At 35.7% G+C, this 9,144-nt stretch overlaps 1 protein-coding gene across 2 annotated transcripts; it reads left to right on the top strand.

Moving 5' to 3' along the window:
* Positions 1–1,219: 1,219 nt before the first annotated feature.
* On the top strand, positions 1,220–8,835 carry EX1 (UvrB/UvrC domain protein (DUF3506)). 2 transcript variants are annotated; one of them, XR_844817.1, is made up of 12 exons: positions 1,220–1,792; positions 2,539–2,655; positions 2,760–2,825; positions 3,231–3,337; positions 4,637–4,718; positions 5,342–6,055; positions 6,152–6,275; positions 6,454–6,623; positions 7,080–7,154; positions 7,277–7,369; positions 7,621–7,770; positions 8,391–8,835. XR_844817.1 is itself a non-coding variant. In XM_011044744.1 (12 exons), the coding sequence occupies exons 1-11, from the start codon at positions 1,400–1,402 to the stop codon at positions 7,711–7,713; spliced, it is 2,034 nt and encodes a 677-aa protein (XP_011043046.1). In that variant the 5' UTR covers positions 1,220–1,399; the 3' UTR covers positions 7,714–7,724; positions 8,391–8,835. The 2 variants fall into 2 exon arrangements, 1 of the variants encoding a protein (XP_011043046.1); XM_011044744.1 differs by having other exon boundaries at positions 7,621–7,724.
* The last annotated feature ends 309 nt before the right edge of the window (positions 8,836–9,144 follow it).

Here is a 9,144-nt window from a genome sequence, read left to right as displayed (position 1 = left end):
TATTATTATTATTATTATTATTATAGTTATTATTGTTATTGTCATCGTTGTTATTATTGTTATTACTATTATTATTGTTGTTGTTGTTATTATTGTTGTTGTACTATTGTCGTTTATAATTTGTACAATTAACCTCCTTGTGGTTTGACCCCGGTCTTGCTGGGTTATTTATTACTTCGACACTCCTGCACTTGGGAGAAGACATCAATCTTTTAGTCATGTCAGTCGACATGGTTTAACTCGTATTGACCTGGTGGACTCGATTTTGATCGAAAGATGCGGTTGACTCGAGAAAATATATTTTACTTTTTTTTTATTATTACTTTTTTTTGTTATGAATAATCAAATAAAATAACATTAAAAAATCTTAGTGAATCCAAAATTAGGTTACAACAATAGAATTCCTTGGTCTATTTTCCATAATTGAAAAAGGTGGTAATTTGATGTATGAATATGAATACTTGTAATTGTTTTTTTTTTTTGGCTTTAAAGACTTTTAAATACTTAAATAAATGTTTTTATAAAAAAATATAATAAATAATATATTAAAAAATATTAAATTTTAAGAACAATATCACTGTTTCTTTTAATATATGATAAATGCTTTCTAAGATAAAATGATATTATATGTGTATGTTTAAAATGAGAAAATTATAAACATTTTCCTTATATGGTTTACTACGATTTATAACCGTGAAATTTATTTTTTATGACTAATAAATTATTCTATTTTAATAATATCAAAGTCTTGTTTATTTTTGTATTTTAAAAATATTTATTTTTTATTTTAAATTATTATTTTTTATATTTTTTAATTATTTTAATGTTATTATATCAAAAATAATTTTTTTTTTAAAAAAATATTATTTTAATATATTGTTTTAATAAAAACACACTTTAAAAATAATTACAACTACGTTTCTAAAAAAATAAAATTTCATTACATATGTGTTAACAAAAAAAATATTTTTATATTAATATTAATATTAAATAAATATACCTTATATATATTAATAAAACAAAAATATAATAGTTGATAAAAAAAATTTATACAAATTAAAAATGTATATAAAATACAATCCTGGCTAAAAATTCTGGGTCAGTAAAAATTTGAGCTGAGGCGGCGCGCAAAAGAAAAAGAGGCGTCAGGACATGTGAATAGAGCTGGGCCTGAAAAAAAAAATCCAAACTGTATTTAACAAATCAAACACGATGTCACAGTTTGGGCAAAAACGAAAGAAGAAAAAAATTTGACGATGATGATGCTTATCTCAAAGTGGTCCCCAGCCATTTAAAGAGCTCCACCACCACCACACCCTCTCCATCACCCCTCTCTTCCCTTCCACACCCCGCCCCTAATCGCTCCATTTCACCCGTAATCCTCACCCTCTCTCTCTATATGGCTTCTATTTCACCACCATCTCCATACAAACTCACCTTCACAACCAGGAAAAGACTTCCATACCCCTCTCCAAAACCACAATTCCGTTCTCGCTACCCTCTCTCTAGGCTTCTTTCTGATTCCACTCTGTGTCGCTGCACTGACTCTTCAAATAATCCTTCGATTCAGTGGCGATGGGACGCTGCGTTGCAAGCTGTGTTTAAGAATGCGATTAAGAGTTTCGATTCGTATATGAATCCGACTAAGAAGGGAGTTGGCAATAAAGGTGTTAGGGAGGGAGAAACTGGAGAGGAAGAGGACGAGGAAGATGGAACTGTGTGGGATTGGGATCGCTGGAGATTGCATTTTGATCAAGTTGATGAACAACAACGCCTTGTTTCCCTTTTGAAGGTAAAATTGGTGTGGGAAATCATTTTTTTTTTGCGATTTTGGTTTATATTTTGGATTGGGAAATTGAAATTTTATGTTCTTTATGTTTTTAATCAATTAGCTGCATTTATTGCATGTGTGGAAAGATGGGGTTTGAGGGTGGGAAGTCTAATTTTTTATGATTTTTTTTGGAACTATAATTTCCTGTGTGTTGAGTGTGCATGCTTGCTTTAGTTTTTTTCTGGTGAATTATGGTTGAGAAGTGTGAAAAAAATTGAAATTTTGAGATTAGGAAGTGGAGAAGTGCGAAAAGATTGGAAATTTGGGATTAGGAAGTGAAGCGTTGCTTTTTTCTCCAGCGTTACAGTTTATTCTTGAACTGGGAAAATTGGAACTTTGTGTTCATCAGCTGGGTTTTGAAAGTAAATTTTGAATGACTTGTTGTATTGCATGTGTTATTGTTTTTATGGGTGGAATTGTGGTTATAAATTGTCAAAAAAGATGGGAAATTTGAGACTGGGGCAGTTTGTTGGCTTTTTTGTTTGGGAAATTTGTGCCTGCTGGAAAAGTTGATGCTTCATGCTTCTTGCTTGGACTGTATCAGAAGGGACTGGTACTGCAGGCAATAAAAATACACAGCTTGGTAGTTTTATTGATTTGTGTGATTGGCAAACAAAACGGAATGGAGGAAAGAGTGCAACTTTATATAAATTAAGGGTTTTCTATTAAATGCTGAAACCTTTCGCCTGCCCCACTCTCTCTTGCAGTCACAGTTAGGCAACGCTGTTAACAGAGAGGATTATGAAGATGCTGCTAGGCTTAAAGTGGCAATTGCAGCTGCAGCTTCAAATGATACTGTTGGCAGAGTGATGTCACAGCTGAATGTGCGTAATTTGACTAGCAAGTATGGTTTTCCTAAGGGATAAAATGATTAAATTTTTTCAGTCTTGTTGTTTTTATTCCTTTTTCCTTTTTTTGGCTGATTCAGAGAGCATTAGCACAAGAGCGTTACCTGGAGGCAGCTTTTTTACGAGATAATGCTGGTGCTGGATTGGTAAGTTCAAACAAATTCTTTTTCACTTGATCAATGTACACGCACAATTTCTAATTTATGAAATATTTTCATTTTTGTAAGTGCAATAACTGCTGTACATTGCATTGGGCCTTGTCAGGCTACATAAACATTGCTGAATATTTCAGAAAACTTTGTGATACTTGCTAGAGTGGCATCTTCATGTTTTTGGTTCCCTTTTTCTGTAGGTGTGAAGTGTTTGGTTCCTTAACGGCTATTCTGTTTTGTTTATAGGATTCTTATTGTAACCTTCCATTTTCTGGAAATAAGCAGCAAATTATTCTGAGTTTCAAGGGATTTTCTGCTTAGGCATTTAAATATGTAACTTTGTTGCTACCTATCAAGTCCCTGTTTCAAAATTTCCCTTTACCTTGTGCTGGGTTTCAGGTGGGATGGTGGTCTGGAGTTTCTGAAGATGTTGATGATCCTTATGGTCTGATTATACGTATAACCGCAGAGCATGGAAGATATGTAGCAAGGAGTTACAGTCCACGGTAATTATTCACATGCTTGTTAGAGGGTTTCACTTTAATTTCACATTCATATTAAAAGTGGAAAGCCTGGCAGGCTATTTTTGGGGTTTTTTTTTTTTCACTGAAGTCTTGTTGATAAATAATTTCCCTGTTTCAGCTAATGTCTCCATACTGTTAGGTTTTGGTGGTTTCAAGTCACAGTTATCGGTTTTGTGTTACATGATTTGGTTAATTCCATCATATGTCCTGATTGTAGCTTGACAAGAAAAGTGAAATAAAATCATATAATTATCAAATAACAACCTAACAACTAAGTTATCAACAGTTTGTTGTATGCTGAGAACACTTCAGGAAACTTGCATCTTTTATGCAGTGCTTGGCAAGTGCTTTTTATGTAGTGAATATATTTATTGTTGATGCCTTGAAAAAAATACTGTTAACATATCTGGTTCCATGTCTTGTCATCGCTGATAGAAGAGATTGATGAGAACAAATACAAATGGGCATACACATGGCTAAATGGGAAAGCTATAATGTAGGTAGATCAATTTATATGATGTTATTTTTTTCTTTTAAAAAATCTTTTAGTCTTCTATTATTAGCCTGGATTTCTGTGTTTTTATCGACATGCACGTCCAGAAGTTATCAGTGGTGAGGAAAATTCACTTTGTAAGCTTGTGGCTGGCCACTTTTTTAAAGTTTATCAAGGTCCTGATCTTTGCAAGCCTGGTTAGGCATGGACCAGATTGGTTGAGGAGCATGTACTCTTTTTTCATTTACTCTTTCTCATACCCTGATGGAAAATCTTTCAGGGCATGTCATTAATGACGTGAATGGATAACTTGTTAATTGGAAATGGAATATGGAAAATTGAGTTTGCATATCAACTTGAGAACAGTAATCAAGGACAACCACCCTGAAAATAATAGAAGAGATGATTTAGACAATAATGATGCATGCCTTCTTAACAGGCTGTATTACTGAAACCTTATGATATGTGGCAATTCTATTAAACAATATGCTATGTGGTGTATTGCAGGCACTCTTTAGACTTTAGGTGTCAAAGTATTATGTTCTAGTGCAATTGATTATAGATTTCCTTTTGTGCTAGCTATTTGTCTCAAGATATTTATGTGATGTTTTAGTTGAAATGTATGCACATTTTAAATGCCAGAGAATGTGGCTGACGCATGCTGCATGTTTGGAATCTTTTTTCATGTAGCAAGCCTGTGACAAGCCCTGCTGCTCTGCACGTGCAATTGCTTCCTGTCAATTGTTCCTTGTTTTGGAGGTTTATTGTTAACTTATCTTTTCTTTCAGACAGCTTGCTACAGCTGCAGTGGGGGTACCCCTTTTTGAGATCTTTCTTACAACGAATAAGAAAGGGGAATACAATGAACAGGTATCCTATTTCTGTTCTTTTATTTTTTTTTGAGTTGTGTACCTTGTGCAATGAACTCAGGCTTTGACTTGGTGCTTGGAGATTATTTTGATTTCTTGTACTTTGCAAAATCTTAGTCATCAAAATTGAAGAGTTACCCCTGGAAAAAAGAAAAGAAATTGTGCTTAGTTCCTTGTTTTAGAGTTTACCCTTTATTATGGTTTATAATTAATGTTTTACATTGCAAAGCTTTGGCTGGTTTATTTATTGTTGACATAATGTTATAGTTGAGAATGTGAATTTCTAACCTTTAGAGCTTCAAGTGCTTCACCAAGAAGCTATTTTTTTTTTTTATTATTTCCAAAATCTCCTTGTCTGTCATCTTCATTCTGCAGGGCTCCCTGGCCTTAAAATATAGCTAGCTAATTATGTGGTTGAATCATTAGCATGCTTTCTTTTTCAAAAAATAATGACTGAGTGCTTGCATGTAAGCAAGGATAGATGCTGCTTGATGATTAATGTGCATGCATATATTTGTAGGTGCATTTGATATGCATTTTAAGTGTGTTGCAGTCACACATCTACATTCCATGTGCAGGAGCAGTTAGATAATAGTGTCTGATGGGGTTTGTTTAATTTTGTAGGCTGTGTATTTGAAGAGGAAAGGACTTTTCCAAGATCCTTCTACCTTGCCCTCTAAAGCTTCGGGTGCCACCAGTCGCTTGAATCCACCAGGGCCAACTGAAGATAAAAGTGACCTATTTGTTGTGAGTACTGAGGAGGTAGATGATGCTGATGACACAGAAGATGGTTCTGATCTAGCTGAGGGACTGCCTGGCTTTCAGAACATTTTGAGAGATATGGTTCCTGGTGTGAAGGTCAAGGTTTTGAAAGTGACAACACCAGCAAAGGTGGACAAGGATTTTATATCTAAGGTGATAGAGCAAATAATCGATGAAGAAGATGATGAGAAGGATATTGAGTTAGAAAGTGAGGAAGCAGAAGATGATGGCAAAGGTGAAAGTGACCTGGAAAGAGATGAAATTGAAATGGATGCTGGTCGTGGGATCATTGATGATGAAAATCAAAGTGAAATTGCAGTTAAAGTTGTTGTTGGGGGTCTTGCACAGAAACTTTCAGGGAGCATTCCTGCAAAAGGCTCAATTAGAGTACCAGCTAAGCTAGACAGAAAGGGACGCAAGTCATTTTCCTTTTCTATAGAGAAAGAAGTAAACCAACAAAATGCCAAGGAACTGGCTTCAGCGGACAGAAAAGCTAAGCTTCGAGGTCAACGCAGTGTGGACCATGTAATGTTTGATCTAGCCAAATTCATTGGTAGTGAGAAGATACCCTTGAAGGTTGGTTCATTGTCTAAGGTCATATCTCTGTACAGGTTGAGTAGGAGATCAACTCACCATTTGCTTTTAATTGTTTGTTTTATTCTTGAAGTACAGGTGCTGAAAGATGTTGGTGAACTAATAAATCTTACCCTCAGCCAGGCTCAAAACCGTCAACCACTGTCGGGATCAACAACTTTTCATCGAATTGAGATATCAACATCTCCTGATCCTTTAAATGGTGATTTGTTACACAGGCTGTTAAATTCTGAGCTACTATGGCTCTAGGAGATGCTACTAAGTTTCAGCTTATCATCGTCTTGTTTGTAATGGTTTAGGAATCTTCTCAGCACTTTGTTATATTTGGTTCCCTAAGCCAAAGTTTGATTCTGAGCATAATACTGAATTAATTTTGTCAGGACTATATATTGGTGCACATGGGCTGTACACCTCAGAAGTCATACACCTGCAACGTAAATTTGGTCAGTGGCAAGAAGATCATGGGACTAAGGAGTCATCTAATCTAGAGTTCTATGAATATGTGGAAGCTGTTAAATTAACTGGAGATCCTTATGTACCTGCTGGACAGGTACCTTTATCTGTCTCGTACTTGCATTGTGATACCTAGATAGGATTCTTGCGTCATATTATATGGTTTGCCTTTGAGCATAACGTGTATTTTTGTTTGTGGTAATGTAGATTTTGTTGTACAACTTATATGTCAACAATTTCCTTGGGCAAACCTTCTTCAGCCACATGATGCTTACAAGTTTATCTGCATAGTTTTGCTAATTGTAAATGGTTGACCTTCTGTTGCTTAGAAGCTTTGTAATTAAAGTCCTGGATTAATTGTTCCCAAATAAAAAGAGAAGTCATGGATTATTTGCAAGGAAAATTGTTAAAATATCAGTTATAGTCTTGTGGGTGTAGGTTCAGGAATAATATGGTGATTCATTTTGTTGGTACTACACTTCGTGGGACCTTTATATTTGTATCATGGTTGTATGCCTTGATCCTAAAAGCTGTCCTTGTATGGATATCACAGGTGGCATTTCGTGCTAAGGTTGGGAAAAGATATCAGCTCCCCCATAGAGGCATCATTCCTGAAGAATTTGGAGTGGTGTGTTGGTAGCTTGTGAAGTTTGGTGTAGTTAAATCCATTTTTCTCTATTTGCAAAGGCCTATGTGCTTTTTTGATTTCCTATTTGTTGAAGCATTTCTCAAGATCTTATTTCAAACCAGATTGCTCGATATAAAGGACAAGGGAGGCTTGCTGAGCCAGGATTCCGAAATCATCGATGGGTTGATGGTGAACTTGTTATTCTTGATGGAAAGGTTCTCAGATTTTAGACTATCCTGTTTAATTTTTCTTTTTTGCCAAAATTTTTTTTGGTATTTGATTGCCATTCCCAGAAAAGGATCCACAATCCCAGCCTAGTTTGGGATTGACCCTGGGTTGCTGCTGCTGCATCTGATATTTGTTTTCCTTTGAACTATGTTCCATGCTTTTCTTTTTCTAAATAGAATGTTCATGGGGACATTTTTCCTTTCGTTTCTCATTCTTTCTCCATTTTCTTTTCTTGCAGTACATTAAAGGGGGGCCTGTTGTTGGGTTTGTGTACTGGGCTCCTGAATATCACTTCTTGGTGTTCTTCAATCGTCTAAGGCTTCAACAGTAGATGCTCATCGTGTACATTATACTTGAGCTTGCCTATTCTTTCTTCGTATTTGGTTGGGTATGATATTCCTTGTTAAAATAAATCATTTTAGTTTTGGTGAATCTTCCGGAAGATACATAATTAGTTTTTGTTTGCTCTTTTCCTGGATGACTGGTTGATCTTACTGCCTAGCATTCTACTTTTGCATGCTATTGTCAGCTCCAGATATGAGTGATTAGTCCTCATCTTGAAAGCGCTGATCCAATGGCATTGTTCTTTATTACTACTTTGCATGTGCAGTTAGATAACTACTTGAGTCTAGTCAGCTGTGGCTGTTGATTTGGTATAGTCTATGGGAACTGATTACTCTGCTGGAATGTTATGCTGTCCTATGTTGCTTGTATAGGGAGTCATTGTTATTGCAGAAAGTTGGGTTGCTGCATGTGATCAAATTGTTAACGCTACTAACTTCCCTATTTAAGCTCACATCTCCTTTCAACAAGTGTTTCCATGTTTAATTGTCGTTGATGATAACAAAATGTAAGAAAAACATATTGTTTCTTTGGTGATTTGCACTTTAACTGGTGAAATGTCTTGCCGTAAAAGGTTGAACCTGTCAGAGGATGTTCCATAATGCTTTTTTAATGCAGCAATCTGTAAGAAATCTTTTGTTGATCTTTTTTTTTCTTATTTTGCAGTCGTGAATGGCATTTTGCTACCTGTATGTTCTCCACCTTGAGCAGAGGCCTAGAGGCTTAGAAGTCTTTCCCTGTCCAATGCACCATCGCCTGACTATTGCACCTGTAAGCTTATTACTGACTGGAATTAACCCAGAAAGCTTGGAGAGGTGGTAGATGCTCAGCCTTTTTCACTGCATGATTTTGAGGCAATTCTTTCCATCAGCTCATTATGCCTGTGCCAATTTTTGCTATACTGCCTCTCAATTTCGAAGTAGTATTTAGTACTGGTATTAATTATGATGCTACTTCGGTAATGATATTGATAGATGTAGTTGGTATGTGAAAACACAGATGCAGAGACCAGTGTATTCGAGGGTTGTTAATGTTATATTTTCTATAGAAGTTGTTGGACAAGCTTGTTACATTTTGAACGGGCTCATGTGCAATCAAGTGCTTTGTACCGATCTCGTTTTTCACTTAAATAATAAATTAATAAAAATGCGACCTCAACCAGTAAGTTTGTGATTGCGCTCCCCATTCTTTTGCCATGTAAAAGCCTACATGATGCATCAGCTCCTGCTAAAAGAAAAACAAAATCATGATTCATAAGTGGTGACTGATGAGTGGTTTCTTCCGTGTCAATGGAGTGTGATGTCACTATGATGGTTAAATTAGATGTTCATTACCTGGGGACGAGCTAGAGCACCTTCGGTGTTCCTCGCAACATGGTGAGGAACATCAAACGTAGCACAGCCACGGAAATACACTATTA

This window comes from Populus euphratica, unplaced genomic scaffold, assembly GCF_000495115.2.
Source record: "Populus euphratica unplaced genomic scaffold, PopEup_1.0 scaffold80.1, whole genome shotgun sequence".
Taxonomy (NCBI): domain Eukaryota; kingdom Viridiplantae; phylum Streptophyta; class Magnoliopsida; order Malpighiales; family Salicaceae; genus Populus; species Populus euphratica.
Note: the sequence above shows the minus strand (reverse complement) of the source record. Positions and strands in the feature narration are given on the sequence as shown.

Bases quoted from the DNA above. Each gene is read 5' to 3' on its own strand.
- EX1 (XM_011044744.1), top strand. From the start codon at position 1,400: ATGGCTTCTATTTCACCACCATCTCCATACAAACTCACCTTCACAACC. The intron at 1,793-2,538 runs GTAAAATTGGTG...TCTCTCTTGCAG, and splicing joins GCCTTGTTTCCCTTTTGAAG to TCACAGTTAGGCAACGCTGT. The intron at 2,826-3,230 runs GTAAGTTCAAAC...GCTGGGTTTCAG, and splicing joins ATAATGCTGGTGCTGGATTG to GTGGGATGGTGGTCTGGAGT.